This window comes from Rhamphochromis sp. 'chilingali' (assembly GCF_963969265.1).
Source record: "Rhamphochromis sp. 'chilingali' genome assembly, chromosome: 12".
NCBI lineage: Eukaryota > Metazoa > Chordata > Actinopteri > Cichliformes > Cichlidae > Rhamphochromis > Rhamphochromis sp. 'chilingali'.
The window spans coordinates 29,052,481-29,077,943 of NC_137939.1; the positions used below are offsets into that span (position 1 = coordinate 29,052,481).

A 25,463-nucleotide genomic window follows, 5' to 3' on the forward strand; every position below is an offset into this window, starting at 1 on the left:
GAAAAAGAGGAGAATAGAAAGACAAGACAAACAACAACAAGAGTGAATGGCATACGATTCTAAAGGAACAAAAGGGTGAACGGGATTATATGAGTATAGCATTTAATTAGAGTTAATCCGAGACCGTGCAGAGTGGGACGTGCAGATCAGCCCGTGGACACGGTTCAGTTCAGCTTCCAGATGTAAAATATCTGGCTGTAATCAGCCAGATATTTTCAGGCTGATTAACATTAGGGGAATTTACGCAGTATGAATAACTGTGACCTGCTGCAGAGATTTACAGTTTCATAGAAAATATGATTCTGTATCCCAAACATTATATTTTAGAAATAGATCGAAAGACTTGTGCCAGGTTAACCATGGCCATGTTATTAAATCAAATTTGAATAGTTATTACCAATAAAACATCAAATAGTTGGCAGGAAAACCACGACTTCCTGTCCACCGAGATCACTTTCATAATAAAACCGCTGGAGCCTGTGCCATCGAAGAGACATGCAGCTTTAGTCGTGCCCCGCCGCTCGGGAGAGAGGCTGCGTACTACATCCCGCACAGGCCGGCGATCACAGAGCTACGAAAGGCAGAAACAGCTTTTACGGTAAAACTAACCTAATGTGTGTTTTGGATTAAATGCGTTTTATTTGAATGAATACATTTATTTTTTATCAGTATTTAACTTTTTTAAGGCCACAAATGCGCTGGCTTCTATCAGCTTCTATCATCTGCGGTGAATCAAATAACAGCAGCTCCAGCACAAGTCTCATGACGTCCTTGGACTTGATGAAAAAACAGTGTTTTGCATCTGGGACGCTGTCCTCAGCTTCTCTCAAAAGAAGGTTCATAAAGAACAGCAGAGTCGCTCCGGGGAGGCAACACGATGCGGGCAGCGAGTGTCAGCTGTGCAGGTGAGACAGAAAGTTAGGACACACCGAGAAAACCCCCCAAACACAGGCAGACATTTGGAATATATGGTTCTTTTAAAATTAAATAAATAAATACATTTTCCACATTTGCTGTAGATTCTGCTGACTGATTACTTGACAGATTGCAGTTAGGGCATGTTTATGTTGTCTTCATAATAATGACTATTTGGATAAGTTTGCATCTTATTTAGCGGAAAACAAGAGTTTGCTTAGTTTGTTTGCACTAAACAAAGAATATGAAGAGATTATCAGCTTTATTCACAGTACATCTAAATATTGGTGGACCTCTACACTCAACAACATTAAAGTTAAGGTTTATGTGTTCTGTCCTATAAGATATAACTGTTTTGCACTGAGAAACTGCGACATCACACCAAGTAATTAAAAACTCGGTGAAAATCAAAAAAGTGACAACAAAAAGAAAAGTAATGTGGAAGTTGTGGAGGGATTTGGTCTGAGGCTTCCTACTAATGAGCTGGCAGTTTAGGTTGGCTAAAAAGGCTGAAGGGAGGTGCCTGGTGTACCTCATAAAGAGGCTTTCACTTAATTAAATCTACAAAATGCTACTCAGCACTATTCATTTGATAAAGTTAATAAATTCACAACCGCAAGTTATATCGTCATGATAAAATAATAAAAACAAAAACTGAAGTAGCTCGTCTCCAGGCTTGTGTTCAGGTCAGGTGAATGACCTGAACACAAGCTTTTCAGATCATTCCCCTGCTTTTCTCTGAAAATCCATGATCAAGTTATAATAGGACTATACTGGGCACTCAAATGGGTCCAGACCAAAGAGTACACAGGAAGAAGGCAAATCTTCACTTTTCACTAGAATTTTTCTAATTTCTCCGATTCTACATTCTGTTAATTAATCTATTCTTGTCCTCCCTCACTTAAATAGGGAGGTGTTTTTAGGACTTTGTTTTAACATTATAAATAATTCAAGATCCATAAGACATACGCCTGACAGAAGTAAAAGCAGCCATCTCACCACAGAGTCAAATGATTTGGGGCAAGAATTGTGTCCCTATATCAGTCCTTGAGAAATAATAATAATAATATTTGACAATAGCACATAATAGGATCTATTGTTTTGTAACGATTCTACCACTAAATATAACAGTAATAATGGGCGATCGTGGCTCAAGAGTTGGGAGTTCGCCTTGTAATCGGAAGGTTGCCGGTTCGAGCCCCGGCTTGGACAGTCTCGTCGTTGTGTCCTTGGGCAAGACACTTCACCCGTTGCCTACTGGTGGTGGTCAGAGGGCCCGGTGGCGCCAGTGTCCGGCAGCCTCGCCTCTGTCAGTGCGCCCCAGGGTGGCTGTGGTTACAATGTAGCTTGCCATCACCAGTGTGTGAATGTGTGTGTGAATGGGTGGATGACTGGATATGTAAAGCGCTTTGGGGTCCTTAGGGACTAGTAAAGCGCTATATAAATACAGGCCATTTTAATAAAGAATGTATCTGTACAATAACATATAGTGAGGTTATTCCCACTAATATTAAAAATACCCAACAACAACATGTTGTATGATGTGTTGCAACAGTCCCAGCAAAATACATTTTTTTTAAAAAAGGACTAAAACCCAGTTAAACGTCTGGTAGTGATGTCCTTTGGAATATTTGTAATGCAAATAATATGCACTTGCATATTCACCTGACAAATAACATGGCCTGCTATGAGCTGTGTGGTTCAATTCTTGTTTTTTTTAATGTGTCACTTAGCACTAATTCGCATGTGTGCCAGCATAGTGGGCGCAATAACATTAAAGCTTAAAAATACAGAGTCTAGAAACCGGTATTTGTCTAAAAGGAACAAAAACAGTGCCTGTAATTAGCATTTAGACAGTACTTAGCATTGGATAGTTAGTCTGAAGCACATTAAACAAACTGTATTCTTCTTTTGCAGATGTTCCATATTTTCCCATTCAGGCAGCAACCAGACTGTTCGTCGGATTCTGACAGCCTGCCTCCTCTCTTTCATGGCCCTGCTCGGATCTGTATTCATCGACGTCAACTCCAACTTTGACTTGCTGTACACTACAGAAGCAGCTTACAGCGAGCTGACTTCATGCAAGACTCTAACTCTCCTGCAACTTGTCAGTAAACTTCAAAAGACGAGACATTTATTTTCCAAAAAAGTAGGGAATGAGACAGCTGAGGCAAGTTTTCCTAAGATGCTTTTTCTCATCTTTGATAATCACTGTGACAAACTGGTGGGTCGAAGTAATGACATCGGGATTCCTTGCAGTACTGAGTTTCCTAGCTTTTGCAAAGAGCTAGTGAGGAGCATTCAAGGATTTTTAAATACTTCACAGGATACAAACATTACCAGTGAAAGTGGAATTCTTGCTTTCTCACTGGCTATTGAAAGACTTCTTGACGTCTGGTGTACAGTAGAAGATACTTTGGTAAAGGCCAAACAGAATTCTAATTGGAGAGATGTACTGTCTGCAAGACTGTTGGTCACATTTATTGAGCTCAACCACCAGTTGAGAGACTTTGGCCACATGCAAACTCCTACTGGCTTCCAGTTTAGATGGTCATACATTCTGAGCTACCTCAGCTTTGCCAGGGTTTTGACAGAGAAACTGAATGACTGTTGGCTAGAAAACATAGACCACGAGATAAACACTACGCTGGATGTTCAGCATTCCTATATTTTTGACACAAGTCAATGGCAGATCTCTGGCACAAGTACGAAACGTCTGTCTGGGTCTCACACTGGAATTCAAGCTCTGACAAACACTCAGCAGTGTTTATTTGATCGTGCAGTGTTGGCTCTCAGGGCGGGCTCTCGATCCATCTCTTCAGGCCTCAGTATGAGGATATGCCTGCTGGCCATGGCATGTCTTATCTACCCTGTGGTGATGTTCTCTTTCAAACAGATGACAGAGTGGATACAGAACTATGCCCACAGTCTGAAGGAGAAAACACAAGACCTTAAGCACCAGAGGCAGCTGGCTGAAGATCTGCTTCACCAAATGCTGCCAAAGTCAGTTGCCAAACAGCTCCGCCAGCATAAACATGTTGAAGCTGAGAGCTACGAAAAGGTTGGTGCAAGAGGTAGCTATGACTATACCAGGTTATACAGTGAAGGATTGCTGGTGTTTAAATCCCCCTTCAAACCTGATTGGACCAATGGACCAGCCTTCCTTGCCTGTCATTGGAAACAAATTATACACCAGAACAGTTTCAAAATAAATTCTCCATTAGAAACTGTTTATGCAGTCAGGTTTTATTGTATCTTGTGTCATTTTAATTTGTACATTTTCTAATGAAATAAAAGAAAAGTTAGAAATGTGCAACAGGAAAAACACAAAATAAGAAAATTAATCTGCAGAAATGAGGTAGGCTTTGTGTCTGAATCTTTAGTAGCTTTATAATTAGAAGAATCTGATTCTGAAAACCCCTAAATTTAAATTCATCTCTGTGCTTGTCCTGCTAGACCTCAGTGCAGCGTTCAATACTGTTGACCATAATGTCCTATTAGAGCGATTAGAACATGCTGTAGGTATTACAGGTACTGCGCTGCAGTAGTTTGTATCATATCTATCTAATAGACTCCAGTTTGTTCATATAAATGGAGAGTCCTCTTGAGAGGAAAGAGATTTTATATCTCTAAGAGTAATCTTTTACTAGTTTACAAAGATTGATGAAAAACAAAGCCTTCAGTATGGGCTCATTTCAACTTTTATTCCTCTGATGATGCAAAAACCTAAAATCTTAAATGTAAGTTGCAAGTTTGGCAAAGAAAGGGAAGACAACAACCTTTACCTTATACAATTGCCATTTGCTTTGATCATTTAACCAAACAAATCCAGAGCATATGCGGCTGTGAGAGCTGTGGGATGTTGCTGCGAGGGGGTTACTTCTGGAAGATCTGCAAACACAAATACACAATGAATGTGTGTGTGTTTGCTGCCTTTGTTGCTATTGTTAGCATAATTGTCTATAATTGCCCTGTTGCATATTCATTGGAAGATAAAACATCGTATGAGTGAAAATTGCATCTGGCTTTTTGAAGAGATTTGAAGCAGCTGTAGCAAAAAAGCCCTCTGAACAGGGCTGTGGGGCAATTACAGAATATGGCTTGATAGGGTAAATTTTAAACAAATTTCAAGTTCTAGAGTATTCTAGGAGGAAAATGTTATACCCCTTATTAATTTGTTTCAAACTAAATGAAAACGGAGAACACTTCAACTGAGAACAGGATAGAGATACCAAAATAAAATATAAAGCCCTCTATGATATAGGACATAAGCTGTAATACCGCTTGTGGGCTAACCATGGGAAAAATCCTAGACTTTGAGCTGCAAGCTGACACATTGTACTCAGATGACAAAAAGTCAGATATGAAAAAGACAAAGTGAGAGGTACTTGAAAATGTAACTCTGATATTTCAAGATATTATTACTGACTTTCTATATAAAGGACCATTGTTCAGGCTACAGGGGGGGCCCAGTGCCAAAACTGAAGGGTAATATAAATAATTATCTCATCTTTTCTTTACAATCACCTACAAACTGCCTTGTTTTTGTTAGCTAAATGGACTGGGTCTTATATGTTGCATTTCTACCCTGAGCATTTTGTACAACGTGCCTCCTTCCTTAGTGACATCCTCTATGTAGCCGGTGTATCGGAAAAACTCAGGAGAGTCTTCTCCAAGCACAACATCCCAGTGTACTTCAGACCCAGCAACACACTCACACAAAAACTGGTTCATCCAAAAGAAAAACTCCTAAACACAAACTTAACAATGTGGTGTATGCTGTACAGTGTACCGAGGAATGCTCAGACCTCTACATTGGAGAGACCCAACAGCCACTTCATAAACGCATGGCACAACACAGAAGAGCCACCTCCACGGGACAAGACTTGGTGGTCCATCTGCATCTAAAGGTCAAAGGTCACTCTTTCGAGGATGCCAATGTTCACATATTGGACAGAGAAGACAGATGGTTTGAAAAAGGAGTGAAAGAAGCCATTTGACAGTATGTCCACTGTGAGCGACCATCTTTGAACAGAGGCAGTGGCTTACGACACCAACTGTCTGCCATCTATAATCCAGTTTTGAGATCCCTTCCCAGACGCCTTAACGCCCACTCACACCCTGGGCCATCTGACCTCAGGAAATCACATGATAGGGTGGGGCTGGGTTTCACAATGAGCTCACCCGAAACCGTGGCTGATTGTGACCCACACCTGTTTTCACACCTCGGCTCGTATGCTTAGGTAGAGAATCATAGGGTATCCATTGTCCCTCTTGAGGAGACACTCCCACGGTGCTTAAATCTGGGACTCCCCACCATTTGACCCTAGAACTGAAGAAGCTTCTCGGATGAGAGGTGAAACGTCTTCAAGCAACCTAAAGAAGTCCAGACGCTTTTCTTTCCAAGCTCCTTATAGTACGATGACCTGGATGGGTCTTCTTCTGTTATGCTGGCTCCCCTAGGCATTTGCGTTTTGGAAAGTGAAAGGTATATTTAGTGAGTTTGAATTTGTAAACTTATGGCTAAATGCCTATAAATCCTATGCACTGATCCTTTAAAAAAAACAAACATCAAAGATTAAACTATCACTTGCTAGACATTTGGCATTTGCTTTCAGATAGCATGGTGGTGTGGTGGCACTGGTGCCTCATACTATAAGCTCCAGGGTTTGAATGCAGCCTGGGCCTTTCTGTGTGGGGATTGGCGGTTCTCTCTGGGTACTCCAGCTTCGTCTTATCTGTCTCTTATAAAAGACATGTATGTCGTTATGTTAATTAGTGATTCTAAATCGACTGTAGGTGTGTGGGTTTTTGTATATGTTTCATACTGCCATGTCCTCTATATAATGTTAAAAAAGAGGATTTTTAATGTCTTCAAGTGCATTTTCTTAAGCTATTGCCATAACAGTACCTTTATTTTAAAAATCAATGTCTTAGAGTCATATCCAGAATTTGCTGGAGAAAGACTGTAATTTTGCCTCCACACAACCCCACAGTGGATTTTAAATCAAAAAGTCAAGATGTGATGTAATTGAACCCAGGTAGGGGGATGGCCACAAGCCAGTTTAGTCCTAATGCCAGCCACAAGCCCAGATGCCCGTTTGAGTTTTTGCCAAATCAAACATGCACATCATCAACATTTCCGTACCCGACCGGTCAGGGCCTGGGTTGTGATATTGTTGGCTAGACAAAACTAGAGGTGAATGCATGTTCAGAACCGGTGAGAGAGAATGAAAGGCATGGAAGTGAATTAAAATGTCCTCGCCGGTTGACCTGCCCGTTGTGTCCATGTGCTTTGTTTTGTCTCGGCTCCCTTCCCGGTTCTCTATTTCCCTGTTTGTGTGTTTCTGTGTTTTGATGTGTGTGTTTCCGGAAGTCCAGTTTCAAGTGTCATTTGACCGGGAAGTATTCCCAGGCTGAAGTCGGCCACACTTGCTGCTCATCAGCCCTCGCCAGCTGGAGCTGATTGTCATCGTTAGCAGCCTCCCTATTTTAACTGTGTGACAGAGCTTCATTCGAAGCTGGATCGTTGAGTTTACTCGTCAGTACATCCCCAGTTCGCTAGTGAAAACTTTGTGTTGGAAGAGTGCTGCGTTTGGGTTCGCTTCTTACCACAGACCTGACAGAATGATCCAGCCAGCAAAGGACCCAGTGGACTCGAGCCCTGTTCAGCGAGAGCTGTCACTTCAGGCAGATTTTTTGGATCGCCATAAGAAAATGCTGCAGCATATCTCAAAGGAACAGAATGTGCTCCTCCAGGTTGTTACCAAACTGAAATGTATGTTTCAACCTCACCATGGCAGAAAATGTTCCACCCTCTCTACCTTCCTGCTGCCTGTCCTCTACCTCCCCTTCACCCTTTCCTTGGGAGCATCCGCTGCTGGTGTCGGAAAAAATATTGACAGAGTTGGATAAAAGTGCAGGTTTTCTCATGCAATGTGCTTTTCAGACAGCAGAGTCAAGCCTATGCTTCAGACTGTGCCAAGGTTTCATTTGTGGTGGAACTGGTGACGGGGCGAGCGCTGAAATGAGCACAAGCAGTACTAAGGACTCACCCAGAGATCTCATATTAGAATTAGAATTAGAATTCAACTTTATTGTCATTGCACATGCACAGGTACAGGGCAACGAAATGCAGTTTGCATCCATCCAGAAGTGCTTTAGTGATATAGATATATTACAATATATATTAGCAATAATATAGATATGTAAGTATATTACAGAAATGGGTCTATTATGGTATGTTATAATGTACACGGTATGAAGTATGTTGTGAATATTCTATAATCAGAATCAGAATCAGAATCAGAATACTTTATTGATCCCTGGGGGAAATTATTTTTTGTTACAGTGCTCCATTTTAAACCAACATTAAGACAAGACAGACAATACGCTAACTAAGAATAGTACAATATATACATATATATACATACATACATACATAAGTCACTTATAAATAAATATTTGGAAAAGAAACGTGTAGTTGTAGCAGCAAACAGTGTGTTAAGTGGATGCGTTGTACAGGGAGATGGCCACAGGCAGGAATGATTTCCTGTGTCGTTCAGTGGTGCTTTTCAGTAATCTCAGTCTCTCACTGAACGAGCTCCTGTGACTGACCAACATGTCATGGAGTGGGTGGGAGGTGTTATCCAACATTGTCTTTATCTTGGACAGCATCCGCCTCTCCGACACCACCTTGAGGGAGTCCAGCTCCATCCCCACAACATTGCTGGCCTTACGGATCAGTTTATTAAGTCTGTTGGCATCTGCGACCCTCAGCCTGCTCCCCCAGCATGCAACAGCATAGAGGATCGCACTGGCCACCACAGACTCATAGAAAATCCTCAGCATTTTCTGGCAGATGTTGAAGGACCTCAGTCGCCTCAAAAAATAGAGACGACTCTGGCCCTTCCTGTAAAGTGCTGTGGTGTTTTTAGCCCAGTCCAGTTTATTGTCAATGTGTACTCCAAGGTATTTATAGTCCTCCACAATGTCAACACTGACCCCCTGGATTGAAACAGGGGTCAAGTGTTTCCTGGTCTTCCTGAAGTCCACGATCAGTTCCTTGGTCTATAACTATAGGTATGTACAGGCTGTAGTGAGTACAAGCTATGTACAGGATATGAACAGGATATAAATATGAAAAACTATACAGAATATGAAATAAATAACTTTACAGACATCTGAGATATACAGCTATACAGAAATGGGAACTATGCAAGTTGTAAACAGTTGTAGGGTTAAAAATTATCATATGTACAGAATGATTGTTTACACAGAGCTATACAGTAGTGCAGTTAAGATAAGTGAGGGTGTGGATAATTTCTACAGAGGCTATATAAAGTGCTAGTGGTTGTGAGTGGTGGTTCAGTCCATGTTATTATTGTGTGTTTGAGGGTACAGTTGTCCATTGTGTGTGTGTGTATGTTCAGTCCATGAGTTTAACGTGGGTCAGATGTCAGGAGGCAGAGTTCAGGAGTCTGACAGCTGTGGGGAAGATGCTGTTCCGGTACCTGGTGGTCCTAGTCCGGAGGCTCCTGTAGTGCCTCCCAGAGGGCAGGAGGGTGAAGAATCCATGTGATGGGTGACTGGGGTCTTTGATGATTTTCCCAGCCCTTTTCAGACACCGCTTCCTGTAGATGTCTTTTATGGCAGGAAGTGGTGCTCCAGCGAGGCGCTGGGCAGTTTTCACGACCCTCTGCAACGCCTTCCGGTCCGAGGCAGAGCAGTTCCCATACCAGACTGTTATACAGTTGGTCAGGATGCTCTCGATGGTACAGCGATAGAAGTTCACCAGGATGTCTGAGGACAGGTGGTTCTTCCTCAGAGTCCTCAAGAAGAAGAGGCGCTGGTGAGCCTTCTTGACCAGCTTGGAGCAGTTGGTCATCCAGATGAGATCCTCGGAGATGTGGACTCCCAGGAACTTGAAGCTGCTCACACGCTCCACAGCCGTCCCCTTAATGTGGATGGGTGGATGTGGGTCAGCATTCCTCCTGTAGTCCACGATGAGCTCCTTAGTCTTCTCGGTGTTAAGCAGCAGGTTGTTTCTGTCGCACCACTCAGCCAGACTATCCACCTCCTCCCTGTAGGCGGCCTCATCGTTGTCACTGATGAGGCCAATCACCGTGGTGTCATCTGCAAACTTAATGATGGTGTTGGAACCATCAGCAGGTCTGCAGTCGTGGGTGAAGAGGGAGTAGAGGAAAGGGCTCATCACACAGCCTTGTGGTACACTGGTGTTCATTGCGATTGTAGATGAGCAGCGATTATCCAGCCGGACATGTTGGGGGCGGTTGGTCAGGAAGTCCAGTAACCATTTGCAGATGAGGGAACTGATGCCCAGGTCTGTCAGTTTCCTGATGAGTTGTGAGAGGTGGATTGTATTGAATGCTGAACTGAAGTCTATAAACAGCATTCTGGCGTATGTGTTGTTGTTGTCCAGGTGTGAGAGGACAGAGTGCAGTGCGATGGAGACTGCATCCTCTGTGCTCCTGTTCTGGCGGTATGCGAATTGGTGGGGGTCCAGGGTGGGGGGGAGACAGGATATAAAGTGTGCTAGGACCAGCTGCTCTAAGCACTTAGTGATGATGGGGGTGAGTGCTACTGGGCGGTAGTCATTGAGGCAAGATGGGTTGGAGTTTTTGGGTATCGGGACGATGGAGGTGGATTTGAAGCAGGCCGGTACCACAGCGTGGGCCAAGGACAGATTGAATATGTCTGTGAGCACTCCTGCAAGCTCCCCAGAACACGCTCTGAGAACACGCCCGGGGATGCCATCGGGACCTGCAGCCTTGTGGACATTGATCCTGCTCAGCACCGCTCCTACATCGGTGGGGGAGAGAGTCAGAGGTTGGTGGTCTGGCGTCATGTCTGCTTTGGTTGTGGTTGTGGGGTTCCCTCGGTCAAAACGAGCATAAAAGTTGTTGAGCTCGTTGAGGAAGGAGACATCAGAGGATGCGGGGGAGGGTTTGGTGGTCCTGTAGTCTGTAATGGTCTGGAGTCCTTGCCACATGCGTCGGGGGTTGGAGTTGGAGAAGTGTTCTTCTACCTTCTTTTTGTAATGGTGTTTGGCTTTTTTGATGCCCTTCTTTAGATTAGCCCTGGCTGTACTGTAGGCGTGTGCATCTCCTGACCTAAAGGCAGTGTTGCGGGCCTTCAGGAGGAGACGAACATCCCGGTTCATCCAAGGCTTCTGGTTGGGGTACATGGTGATCCGTTTCTGGGTGGTGACACTGTCTGTGGTTTCGGAGATGTAATCCAGTACAGATGAGGCGTACTGGTCCAGGTCTGTGTGGGTGAACATATTCCAGTCTGTGTTTTTAAATCTGTCCTGGAGCACTGCGTCTGCCCCCTCTGGCCACACTTTAATTGTCCTCACAGCAGGTTTCACACGTTGGATGAGTGGTGAATACCTAGGTGTGAGGAACAGGGAGAGATGGTCCGATTGTCCAATGTGGGGGAGGGGTGTGGCTTTGTAGGCTCCAGCCAGGTTGGAATACACATGGTCTAAAGTCTTGTCTCCTCTGGTGTGGCAGGAGACATGTTGGTGGAATCTGGGGAGGACTGTCTTTAAGTTGGTGTGGTTGAAGTCGTCAGCAACAATAAAAGCAGCCTTGGGGTGTTTATTATGGTGTTTGTTAATGGCTGCAGAAAGTTCTTTCATGGCCAACCTAGCATTAGCATCGGGGGGGATATACACGGCAGTGAGTATGATCGAAGTGAGTTTTCTGGGGAGATAATAAGGTCTGCATTTGACCATTAAAAACTCCGCATTAGGTGAGCAGTGACTCTCAGTAGTAGTGGAGTTCATGCACCAAGCATTGTTAATGTAAATGCACAAACCTCCACCTCTGGTCTTGCCGGAGTCATCTGCTAGCCTGTCGGCTCAGTGTGTGTGGCGTCCTGCTAACTCGATAACATTGTCCAGGCAGCTGTTGTTCAACCATGTTTCGGTGAAAAACATGACATTTGAGTCCATAATCCGTCAGTTGTTAGTGATGGAGAGCCGTATCTCATCCATTTTGTTTGCCAGAGAACGGCCATTAGCGAGGAAAATACTGGGTAAAGGCAGCCGGTGTGGTGTTAGCTTTAGCTTAGCCCGTAGCCCGTAGCCCGTAGCCCTCCGCGCCTACCTCGCCTTTGTTTACGATCTCTGCGCCGTCTGCGTGCACTTCCGCCCGGCCAGGGAGAGTGGGCAGCCTCCGGTGTCCTGGAGATCTCTGGGATGAGTCGGAGATCGGCGATAAAACTGTTGGAGTTATGAGTCCAGATGTCCAGAAGCTCTTGTCTGCTGTAGGTCAGCAACGCACAGCAATTCTGGACGAATAATCCGGTTAAAAGTAGATAAAAAACCGCTAAATAGCAGATTCTGGAGAGACACTGAGCCTCGCGTTGTTCACGCGCCGCCATCATAATAAGTGATGATATAATGACCTTTTGGCTAAATTCTGATAAAGGTTTTTGATAAAGGTTGCAGAAAAAGCATGGCAGATTTCTCAGTGGACTTCTGGGTTTTGGGTGAGGAGATGGGTTGGGAGGAGAATGCGCTCCCTGGAGCATTCCTGAACAGCCTAAATGAGGAGTTTAAATGTGAGTTGGCTACAAAAGAAATGCCCAAATCTTTGGATGCTTTCATTGCTATGTGTGTCAGGGCAGATGATCATATGCATGAGTATGGAAAATGGACTGGTGGACCTCGGCAGGCTGGTAGAAGCTCGAGCCCCTGGAAAGGGTCTCTGTCTGCAGACCGGCGCTAGGTGGAACACGAGCAGGTGGACTGGTAGGAATAGCCAATGCAGTTCGGCCATGCCAAGCTGTCCTACCCTGATTGAAGAATAAGATAGATTGTAGGTGAAAAGAAGGGGCATTTTGCAGATTCCTGCCCCTCGCAGCTAAAAGATGCTGCCCATCAGTAGCTGTGGGGATACTGACAGGCCTGACTGAAAATGTGTTGACTCTAGGGCAGAACAACATTTTATCAATGAGACCCTCGCCAAGAGGTTGGGGCTTCCATTAATCCCCCTCTCTGAACCCTTGCAGGGTCAATTTAATTCAATTGTAGATCGTACAATTATACAACAGAAAAAAACCCAACAATCATATGACCCCCTACGAGCAAGCACTTTGGCAACAGTGGGAAGGAAAAACTCAGTTTTAACAGGAAGAAACCTCCGGCAAAACCAGGCTCAGGGAGGGGCGGGGCCATCTGCTGCGACTGGTTGGGGTGAGAGAAGGAAGACAGGATAAAGGAAGAGAGACAGAGATTAATAACAAGTATGATTCAATGCAGAGAGGTCTATTAACCCTTTAAGACCTACCATAGAACCAAGTCCGCCAGAGCTTATCTTTATATTTTTACATGCTGTAGTGCCATTTTTGGGAGCATTTCAAGTTGCTATACATTAATACAACCATTATAGCCCAAACTTTAATAATATGTATGCATTAAGTGCATAATAGTTACGCAAATTGCAAAAAAGTGCAATAAACTACAAAAAAGAAATATATACTTTTACATATATTTCTAGTTAGAGAAATTTAAGAGGTTTATCCCTCAAAACTGGAAATACAAAAAAGTTGCACAAAATAGTTTCCAACAACAGGAAATTTATTTTGAGTGTCTTCATAGTTTTATTTTTGAGATACAACAATTTTTATATACTGCAGGAAAAACGAAGAAAAAATATTAAACGGTAAATGGACTCGTTCTTATATAGCGCTTTTCTACTCTTCTGAGCACTCAAAGCGCTTTACACAACTTGTGCATTCACCCATTCACACCCATTCGCACAAGCACATTGATCTAAGTGCTTTCTAAGTAACATTCACACACATTCATACGCCGATGTATGCATCGGAGAGCAATTTTGGGGTTAATATCTTGCCCAAGGATATTTGGCATGCAGACTAGGGGAATCGAACCACCAACCTTCCGATCAGTAGATGACCTGCTTTACCGCCTGAGCTACAGCCACCCCATTATAATGCAAATTTGCAAAAAACCTCCATGTGCATCAAATTAAACTATTTCCTGCAGTGCAATTTGAGTTCTAAGCATCCCAGAAACTATACAGAAAAGCATAAAGTCAAACATGACTTTTAAAAACACCAGTGTAGGCTTATAAGGCCCCAAAGGTAAAAAAAAAACTACATTTTCTGTGAAAATGACGTCACTTCCGGTTTTGGGCAGGTAATGGTGGACATGCGATAGCTCACGCTGACCTCTATTCCAACTAGGAAGTGTTATGAATAGCTGATCGGATTGGCGAAGCGTGTTTCTGGAATATTATGTCTTTGTTTTGCAAAGCTATATGTGGAAGGAAACCGTGACCTATGGCAAGCTGATGGCATAAGATGTAAGTACAACTCCTCCGGTTTCTTATGCAAAAATTTTTTATTGAGCTAGCTTATGTGGTTGCAGTTCTACAGGGATTTAAAACTAGTTACGCAAAACAGAGCGTACCCACTCCGACCAGTTTTAAAGGGTTAACACATAGTGAGTGAGAAAGGTGACTGGAAAGGAAAAACTCAATGCATCATGGGAATCCCCTGGCAGCCTACGTCTATTGCAGCATAACTAAGGGAGGATTCAGGGTCACCTTTTGAGGCGTCCCTGGGATACCAACCTCTTCTTCTGACCATCACAGAGGGAGAACTGGCTGTACCCTCCATGCAGCAACACACGCACCGCTGCCACCGTTTATGGAGGACCACACAGGCAGCTTTCCTCAGGTCAGTGTAACACAACAAGCATCTGGCTGATCAACGTTGTGTTCCAGCTCCCTCCTACCAAGCTGGCCAGAAGGTTTGGCTCTCTTACAAGTGGTCCTTTTGAAATGCAGTCTATCATCAACCCTGTAACTGTTTATTTGAATCTTCCCACAACATCAAGATCCATAATGTTTTTCATGTATCCCAGGTGAAGCCAGTACGGATGAGCCTATAGAGTCAGGTCCAAAATTTGCTGGACAAAGACTGTAATTTTGCCTCCACACAACCCCACAGTGGATTTTAAATCAAAAAGTCAAGATGGCCACAAGCCAGTGTAGTCCTAATGCCAGCCACAAGCCCAGATGCCCCTGTTTGATTCTTTACCAAACATGCACATCATCAACATTTCAATACTCGACCGGTCAGGGCCTGGGTTGTGATATTGTTGGTTAAAGACAGAACTAGAGGAGCGGGTGAATGCATGTTCAGAACCGGTGAGAGAGAATGAAAGGCAAGGAAGTGAATTTAAATGTCCTCGCCGTTCGACCTGCCCGTTATGTCTGTGTGATTTGTTTTGTCTCGGCTCACCTCCCAGTTCCCTACCCTGTTTGTGTGTTTCTGTGTTTTGATGTGTGTGTCCGGAAGTCTGGTTTCAAGCGTCATTTGACCGAGAAGTATTCCCAGGCTGAAGTCTGCCACACCTGCTGCTCACAGCCCTCACCAGCTGCAGCTGATTGTCATCGTCATCAGCCTCCCTACTTAACTGTGTGGCTGAGCTTCAGTCGATGCCAGATCGTTGAGTTTACTTGTCATTAAAGCCCCTGTTCGCTAGTGAAAACTTTGTGTGCGCACTGCTTGCCCGATAGACTGATGTTTTTTTTTTCTCACTAAGATTTGGGAATGGAGTTTGTCATGGGGGCGGAGCCATTGTACAGAGAATTGAAGGTTCACGATTCATGCCATGGACACAAGCACTGGGTGGAATTTGGGGAAATCACCACTGTGTTTGGGTCCGCTTCTTACTACAGACCTGACATAAAATGTAGGGAAATTGACTAGTAAAGGGATGAAAAAGTGTATTGATAAGATGCAAGGGGTACTTTTATCAGCTGATGAAGAAAATGAGCGAGAGAAGAGCACAGATGGAGGTAATTTAGTGAATCGGGAAGTGCTGAAGGTTAGTAAGTGGGAAATGAAGGTAACTGTGAAGACAAAGGCAACCATAAGAAGAAATCAAGTGCATTGCTTATGGCAGCAAACTGAAGAAGCTGTTGGACAGATGAGTGGAGTCACCTGTAATGTAGAGGGCTTTTCAGGTGAGGTGTGTGCAATAGATATCCTGGAGGGAGAGAAAAGAAGCGCCCACGATCCTTTCGGATGTTCTCACTACTCGATGCAGCTTTTTGCAAGAGTCATACCACACAGTGATGCAGCTGGTGAGAATACTCTCAACAGTGCCTCTGTAGAAGGTGCTCATAATAGGTGTTGAGGTGCTCTCCTCAGCTTGCGGAGGAAGTAGTTGTTGTTGGGCTTTACTGACCAGTGATGCTGTGTTACACCTGTGGTAGGTCTCTGTGGCGTGGTCGGTGGTGAGGCTGCGGGGGAGGCGGACACACCTGAGCTGCATCTTTCTCCCCTGCATATAAAAGGATTGAACTGGATCCTGAAATGGTGGCTGAGCTGGTGGCCACGCAGAGGGAGAAGGCAGCGGTGTCGCCCCGAGAGGTGGAGGAACTGGAGAACCGGAGTGAGCACCAGATACACCTGATATAGAGTCTGGCTGCTAAAGTCTGCTCCTGGCCGACACCACCGGTGTCCCTTGACTGCAGTGGAGTGGCTGATATCCGGACTGCTCCGGACTGCTGACCTCACCCCCATCCACAGATGGGAGGCGGTTGGTGACCGGCAGGTGCCTTCACCTGTTCCTGTTCCACAGAGGAGGGCAGTCGAGCAACCTCAGTTTCCACCACCTGCTCAGCCCAACCCATTGGACAGAGCACCAGAGGGACCTGCTCTGCCGGACCCGGGGGTCAAGGTGCTGGACTGTGGTGCTTGACCTAAGCCAGCGGACAGCATGTGGGAGAGTCCCTTGCAGCCGGAGTCAGAGGTCGGCGGTGGCCAGAGCGCAGGAGGGACCTGCTGTAGTAGAGTTTGGGTTCTGCGCACCCACGGGACCTGCCTTGCGTCCGCTGGAGGGCAGCGTGCAGGACCCCACTGCACGCTGCCAAGCCGCAGGTGAGCCTCAGCCCATGTCTGCCACTGCTATGCATTCCCAAAGACAGGAACACCGTTTTGTCGGGACCCATTTTTTCTTAGCCAGCAGTTTCAGGGATCCTTCAATGTGACCATGGACTACTATGGTTCCTGGTATCACTAACTCAATTAAACTGCTTGATTAAAAAAACATTTTTTAACTAGCCAATACTAAGACTTTTTTCATGTTTTGCATTTTCTGTTCCAAATTACAGATCACACAAATAATTATTTATATATTCATGTTTAATCATTGACATAGCTTTCAATATACAAAAAAAACCAATCTAAACATTTCAAAAGCAATCTTCCAAATATAGGACAATGAAATTTCTATGCAGATCTGGAGATAGTCAAGCAGAAGACCAATGTTGATCTGCTATGGAGCTGCCAGGCAGGAGGAAAAGAGTGAGACCAAAGAGGAGGCTTGTCATGAAATCAGAATTAATGCCTCAGGAAATTATGTGGTTACAGTTGCTCCCAGACAATAAGAACAGTAACAAACTGAACTAAATTAAATAATACAATATATTCCAAAGTTACAAAATATAAGAAATAGCTCTAATATATACAAATAGCTCATATACACAAATAGCTCTTCACAATAGCTTGTGAATATCGAGAATATTACAGGAAAGAAAGATACGAAGATGGTTGGTGTGTCACAGGTAGTATAAGATGGAGGGAGATGCTCCACTGTGGTGACGCCAAAAGGGAACAGCCAAAAGATGACCCAGAAGAAGAAGAAGAGGCTTTTCAGGCTCAAAGAGATGTTAGTGAGGGAGGACATTATTAGGCTAAAATAACAAACTTAACATATCAGAGAGGGAAGAATATAGAAGTTGACAAATCATGCGCTGTCAAATCATATGTAAAATAATTGTAAGTAAACAAAAGAGGAAACAGTCGTCAGTTAGTCTCAATGTCATGTTATCGTATTACCATGAAAATTAATTGGCAGAAGAAAGATCAATGGGAGCAAACAGTTCTCTAAATGACCCTAATACAATGAGCGATAGTCAGAAACACCAGTATAATTCATATGGTTATTTAAAAAAACGTACAGCTTCTCGTTCACACATACAGTACATACCTCATACCTCAGCCGTATTGAGTGGACTGGACAGCTAAGCAGCACACATGTGGTGGTGTAGGACACCAGTCCTGGCTGAGTCATCCTGGCTAGTCCCAGTCCTATTACCTACATTTACCTGGCCAACACTGTCCTCTTGTGAGAATTCAGAACTTTTGGGTGCTACCGCAGGTGCCTTTGACACACCATTTTGTCAACATTGTTGTGTTTGTTGGGGAGAAAGCTTACAAACATACAGTACAGCACTTCAGAGTCACACTGCTAGCGAACAAAGATTTATGTAAATTTGACAAGCTGAACGCATTCTGTACTGTACAGGAGACACGGCACAAGATTGATTGGCTGTAGACCATTGTCAATCAGGACGCAGAACACAATGCACTGTAAAAAAAAAAAAAAAAAAAAAAAAAGCATGGAAAATTGCACCTAAAAAAACAGCGAGGCCGCGAAAGGCTGCATTATAGCGAGGAACCACTGTACACTAAAGTGTCCCCTGTCACCTCACACTCTGGTGTTTTCCATTTATTTATTTACTTATTTATTAGCATGAACTGGAGACTTGACCGTTCATTTTGTATGCTCTATGCTGATTGTCCTTACAGACTATAAGCTGTAAGGACAATTTAATAAAAGTTACAACTTCAGAAAGACAATTTGCACAATCAGTGGATACATTTTGGATGTTCTATTTGAATTATAGGACATTTCAAATCACAGTATTAATGCATCCAAAATTGTAGTGGATTAATGTAATTTGGGGGTTACTAAAGCCAGACTGAAAAACAGGAAGTTAGTCTAGAGCTATACAAGCATATTAATAAATACGGGAAGCCAGACAGAAAAGAGGAACTTGTACCATATTAGGAGCTGTTGAAACTGTGTGACGTGTAAAGTACCAAAATAACACCTATATGAGACACATTTTATGATTCTAATGTTAGGGATTCTGCAATTGGCGTTGGGCTGTGCAAGGCTCTCTCTTCTGGAAGATGATTGAATTAAATATAAAATGTTTTGACCACTCTGAGTTGGGTTTTCTCTGTTCTGTTATGGGGATCAAAGAATCAGGTTTTAATAATACCCATTTTGTAAGCACTTCCAGGAGTGCAGTTCATCTCAACATCACATATAGCGATATATAGAGTATGTATATATTAAAAAAAAAAAAATTCCCCACTCGCCCCTGCGGGCAGTCAATCCTTCAAGCTCGGGTCCTCTACCAGAGGCCTGGGAGCTTGAGGGTCCTGCGCAGTATCTTAGCTGTTCCTAGGACTGCGCTCTTCTGGACAGAGATCTCCGATGTTTTTCCCAGGATCTGCTGGAGCCACTCGCCTAGCTTGGAAGTCACCGCACCTAGTGCTGTCATTCGGAACCACTACATCGATCACTACGGCTGTCTTCTTCTGTTTGTCTACCACCACTATGTCCGGTTGGTTAGCCACCACCATTTTGTCCGTCTGTATCTGGAAGTCCCACAGGATCTTAGCTCGGTCATTCTCCATCACCCTTGGGGGCATCTCCCATTTTGACCTCGGGATTTCCAGGTTATACTCGGCACAGATGTTCCTGTACACTATGCCGGCCACTTGGTTATGGCGTTCCATGTATGCCTTGCCTGCTAGCATCTTGCGCCCTGCTGTTATGTGCTGGATTGTCTATGGAGCATCTTTACACAGCCTGCACCTGGGGTCTTGCCTGGTGTGATAGACCCCAGCCTCAATGGATCTTGTGCTTAGTGCTTGTTCCTGTGCTGCCATGATTAGTGCTTCCGTGCTGTCTTTCAGTCCAGCTTTGTCCAGCCACTGGTAGGATTTCTGGATATCAGCCACCTCCTCTATCTGCCGGTGGTACATACTGTGTACCGTGCATGGAGTGAAACCCCCCATGCATGGTAAGGAGCTTTCTTATCTTGATGTCAGTGGCTTCTATCTCCTCCTTTGGTCAACCTATTACCCCAGCAGGGTATCCGATCACGGGCAGGGTGTAGGTGTTGATAGCCCGGATCTTGTTCTTACTGTTCAGCTGACTCCTCAGGACTTGCCTGACCCTCTGCAGGTACTCGGTGGTTACAGCTTTCCTAGTGGCCTCTTCATGGTTCCCATTTGCCTGCGGGATCCCCAGGTACTTGTAACTGTCCTCTATGTCTGCAATGTTGCCTTCTGGTAGTTTGATCCCCTCTGTTCTGGCTACCTTCCCTCTCTTTGTTATCATCCGACTACACTTCTCCAGCCCGAACGACATTCCGATGTCATTGCTGTATAACCTGGTGGTGTGGATCAGTGAATCGATGTCTCGTTCACTCTTGGCATACAGCTTGATGTCATCCATGTACAGGAGGTGGCTGACAACTGCTCCATTCCGTAGTCGGTATCCGTAGCCAGTCTTGTCAATGATCTCACTGAGGGGGTTCAGGCCTATGCAGAACAGCAGTGGGGAAAGAGCATCTCCTTGGTAGATCCCGCACTTGATGGTGACTTGTGCTATGGGCTTGAGGTTGGCCTCCAGTGTTGTCCGCCACATCCCCATTGAGTTCCTGATGAAGGCTCTCAGGGTCCTGTTGATCTTATATACAGTGGGGCAAAAAAGTATTTAGTCAGCCACCGATTGTGCAAGTTCCCCCTCCTAAAATGATGACAGAGGTCAGTAATTTGCACCAGAGGTACACTTCAACTGTGAGAGACAGAATGTGAAAAAAAAATCCATGAATCCACATGGTAGGATTTGTAAAGAATTTATTCGTAAATCAGGGTGGAAAATAAGTATTTGGTCAATAACAAAAATACAACTCAATACTTTGTAACATAACCTTTGTTGGCAATAACAGAGGTCAAACGTTTACTATAGGTCTTTACCAGGTTTGCCCACACAGTAGCTGGTATTTTGGCCCATTCCTCCATGCAGATCTTCTCGAGAGCAGTGATGTTTTGGGGCTGTCGCCAAATGCTTCTTACGGAGCCACTCCTTTGTTGCCCGGGCGGTGTGTTTTGGATCATTGTCATGTTGGAAGACCCAGCCTCGTTTCATCTTCAAAGTTCTCACTGATGGAAGGAGGTTTTGGCTCAAAATCTCACAATACATGGCCCCATTCATTCTGTCCTTAACACGGATCAGTCACCCTGTCCCCTTGGCAGAAAAACAGCCCCATAGCATGATGTTTCCACCCCCATGCTTCACAGTAGGTATGGTGTTCTTGGGATGCAACTCAGTATTCTTCTTCCTCCAAACACGACGAGTTGAGTTTATACCAAAAAGTTCTACTTTGGTTTCATCTGACCACATGACATTCTCCCAATCCTCTGCTGTATCATCCATGTGCTCTCTGGCAAACTTCAGACGGGCCTGGACATGCACTGGCTTCAGCAGCGGAACACGTCTGGCACTGCGGGATTTGATTCCCTGCCGTTGTAGTGTGTTACTGATGGTGACCTTTGTTACTTTGGTCCCAGCTCTCTGCAGGTCATTCACCAGGTCCCCCCGTGTGGTTCTGGGATCTTTGCTCACCGTTCTCATGATCATTTTGACCCCACGGGATGAGATCTTGCGTGGAGCCCCAGATCGAGGGAGATTATCAGTGGTCTTGTATGTCTTCCATTTTCTGATGATTGCTCCCACAGTTGATTTTTTCACACCAAGCTGCTTGCCTATTGTAGATTCACTCTTCCCAGTCTGGTGCAGGTCTACAATACTTTTCCTGGTGTCCTTCGAAAGCTCTTTGGTCTTGACCATGGCGGAGTTTGGAGTCTGACTGTTTGAGGCTGTGGACAGGTGTCTTTTATACAGATGATGAGTTCAAACAGGTGCCATTCATACAGGTAACGAGTGGGGGACATAAAAGCTTCTTACAGAAGACGTTACAGGTCTGTGAGAGCCAGAGATTTTCCTTGTTTGAGGTGACCAAATACTTATTTTCCACCCTGATTTACGAATAAATTCTTTACAAATCCTACCATGTGGATTCATGGATTTTTTTTTCACATTCTGTCTCTCACAGTTGAAGTGTACCTCTGGTGCAAATTACTGACCTCTGTCGTCATTTTAAGTGGGGGAACTTGCACAATCGGTGGCTGACTAAATACTTTTTTGCCCCACTGTAGTTCTAGGCATTCCAGGATCCAGCTGTGGGGCATTGAGTCATAGGCCTTCTTGTAATCAATCCAGGCAGTGCACAGGTTGGTCAGTCTGGTCCTGCAGTCTCGGCTGACTGCTTGGTCTGCCAGTAGCTGGTGTTTTGCGCCTCTGGTATTCTTGCCCATCCCTTTCTGTGCCCCGCTCATGTATTGACCCATGTGCCTGTTCATCTTAGCCGATATGATGCCTGACAGGAGCTTCCACGTGGTGCTGAGGCAGGTTATTGGTCGGTAGTTGGAGGGGACTGGTCCCTTCTGGGGGTCCTTGAGGATCAGGACTGTCCGGCCTTCGGTTAGCCATTCCGGGTGTCTCTCGTCAACTAGCAGCTGGTTCATTTGTGCTGCCAGGCGCTCGTGGAGTGCAGTCAGCTTCTTCAGCCAGTGGGCGTGAACCATGTCAGGGCCCGGTGCTGTCCAACTTTTCATACTGGAGACCCTTTCTTGGATATCTGCCACTGTGATGGTTACTGGACCCTGTTCGGGAAGGTCGCTATGGTCTGCCCTCAGATCCACTAGCTACTGAGCATTGCCGTTATGGGTTGCGTCCTTCTCCCATATGCTCTTCCAGTATTGTTCCGTCTCCAGCCTTGGTGGTGCTGTTCTCATATTGTTCCCCTGCCACTGAGAGTACACCTTGGCTGGTTCCGTGGAGAACAGCTGGTTTATTCTCCTGTCTTCTATCTCTCTGGTGTACCTCCTCAAACGGCTGGCCAAGGCTGTGAGTCGTTGCTTGGCAGTTTCCAAGGCCTCAGGAATGGATGGACAGCTTCCTGTACTTCTTAGGCACCTTCCTCATCGCGCCTTTCTGCAACTCCGATAGTTGGCTAACCTCCCTCAGTGCTACCTGGATCTTAGCCTCTAGCCTCATACCAATCAGTACTGTCACTCTCTATACACAGTTCGCGCGATTTCTAAAGTGAAAGCAAAAAACAAGCGCAAATTCAAACACGATTTCAATATGTCACATATTGACAGTCCTCTCCGATGCCAATGACATAATTACCCAGCTACATTTAGAAAGAATGCAAAAGCATTGACATATATTTTTCCTTCCTACGATAGCCCGACGGGCAGGGCAGAGATAGATTTTGGTAGCCCGACTGGAAAAATCGCTAGCCCCGGGACGTCGGGCTAGCGATTTTGCGAGCCCTGTATCTGATTGAGGAATCACTCATCTTTGGAAAAGAGAGTTTATTACAGAGAAATGGCTCTTTCCAAAATAAAAGCTATACTATACGCTTCTTCTGGGCTATATTCTCAGCAGCATATTAAACATATCAGGTCCCCATAAGGAGAATCATGTGCTAACGGCTGTCTAAATGACTCGGGTAAAGTTTGTATCATGCGTGCTTGTTGTTTTTGTCTGCTTCCACTTGTCTTTGCACTAGGATGATGTCGGAGTAAATGTGCAGTCATAATTATTGTGTTCCCACTAGTGCTGTCAGCGTTAATCTCGTTGAAATGACGTTAACGCCACAACACGGCAAATCTCCGTTAACGAGCTACCGCGGATCGCCCCGTGCGTGGGGCTGGACAGCGTCAACACATTAACGAGCTAACTGCGCTAACGCAGTAGTTCCCACCAATGTAATTGAGCATTGCGTGGCACATCCAACATACTGTTTTACTTTAGTCCATGACACGCTTCCTTCAGTGTCATACGTCACATGAAAACCAAAATAGTTCCAAATACCAGATCTGAATGAGGGTGGGGGAGGTTCAATTTGCCATGTTGCAAGGAGAGCTTAACTTCTGTCTCGCTAGCTTGCCCTGCGCTCAGTGAATCTGCGTTCGACTACTCCGCCTAGGCTACACTGTCGAGCGCAGATCCACTGAGCGCTCAACACAGACAGCATCGTCAGAAGGAAAGTTGATAAAATAAATTAAAAATTTAGTATTGTTCGTTACATATGCATACCGAACCGAAAGCACTGTATCGAACGGTTCAATATCGATACGAGTATCGTTGCACCCCTAATATATATATATATATATATATATATCCAGCTGTGGGGCATTGAGTCATAGGCCTTCTAGTAATCAATCCAGGCAGTGCACAGGTTGGTCAGTCTGGTCTTGCAGTCTCGGCTGTCTACCAGTAGGTGGTGTTTTGCGCCTCTTGTATTCTTGCCAATTCCTTTCTGTGTCCCGCTCATGTATTGACCCATGTGCCTGTTCATCTTAGCCGATATGATGCCTGACAGGAGCTTCCATGTAGTACTGAGGCAGGTTATTGGTCGGTAGTTGGATGGGACCGGTCCCTTCTTGGGGTATATATATATATATATATATATATATATATATATATATATATATATATATATATATATATATATATATATACATATATATATATAGTGTAACCCCACAGGTTTTGGACATCTTTCATCCGAAAACATCTGTAAGCAATTTAAAAAATTTAATACAAGAATGTTTCCTAATATCCAAGTAAACTTTTTCTTTTTCGGGTAGTGACTGCCTAAAGTCTTGAACCTATGTACATCCTCCGTTACTGCCTTTCATGTCTTGAGTTGCTTAGCCAGGCCTTTACAACAGCCATTCTCCTGCTGCTTGTTTGTGTGTCTCCCTCTTTTTGGTTTCATCTTTAATAACTGAAAAGCATGCTCTCATGAGTTGACAACAATGCAATCAACAGTTTCTTTGCCTTGAGAAACTTTAAAATTGCTTTTGGTTGTTATTCATAGTCACTCAGTTCAGTTTATAAGCATCTGGGTGAATCTGAGCAGAAAGTGTAGTCCTGTATACTACAGAATTCATCCTGCTGCTTCTCAGCAGTTGCATCAACAGTAAACAGTAGTGGCACATTCCTTTAGCAGCCATACATCCCCATGGCACAACACTGCGGTCACCATGTCTGACACATAACGCCATACGCTCTGGATCACAAGATGTTCCTTTTTTTCTCTGTAGTTTTATCTTCCCATAATTCTGGTACAAGTTCAACTTCGTTTTCTCCGTCTGAAGATTTTATTTCTCTTTTAGATGTTTTCTATTATATTTCCACTACAAACAGTAATTCTATATAGTAATGGAACTACTTTTCTACCTTTGGTTCCAGGTGACCATTTTTTTCTCAGACATTGTGGGCTTCACCTCTATATCTGCGTCCTGTACTCCATTGCAAGTAGTGAAGATGCTCAACAACCTCTACATGTGTTTTGATACGCGCATTGACTCCTATGATGTCTACAAGGTAACCCAAGTTTTACTTCCACTTTCATCACTTTTTTGACTTCAATTGAAATAATTCTTTATTTAGTTACTTGTTCTGTGGGCATGTCTCTGGGCTTTAAGGTTATACATTGTTGAAATCTGGGGTGTCTGCACTTATGCAGATGTATTGA

General features: G+C 44.3%; 1 protein-coding gene across 1 annotated transcript; it reads left to right on the plus strand.

Annotated features, from left to right (window-relative positions):
- Nucleotides 1-526: 526 nt before the first annotated feature.
- Nucleotides 527-25,463, plus strand: LOC308407322 (uncharacterized protein; the record flags this gene model as incomplete). Its single annotated transcript, XM_080898889.1, has 5 exons — nt 527-598; nt 687-905; nt 2,833-3,976; nt 25,178-25,312; nt 25,455-25,463. The coding sequence occupies exons 2-5, from the start codon at nt 694-696 to the stop codon at nt 25,461-25,463; spliced, it is 1,500 nt and encodes a 499-aa protein (XP_080755015.1). The 5' UTR covers nt 527-598; nt 687-693.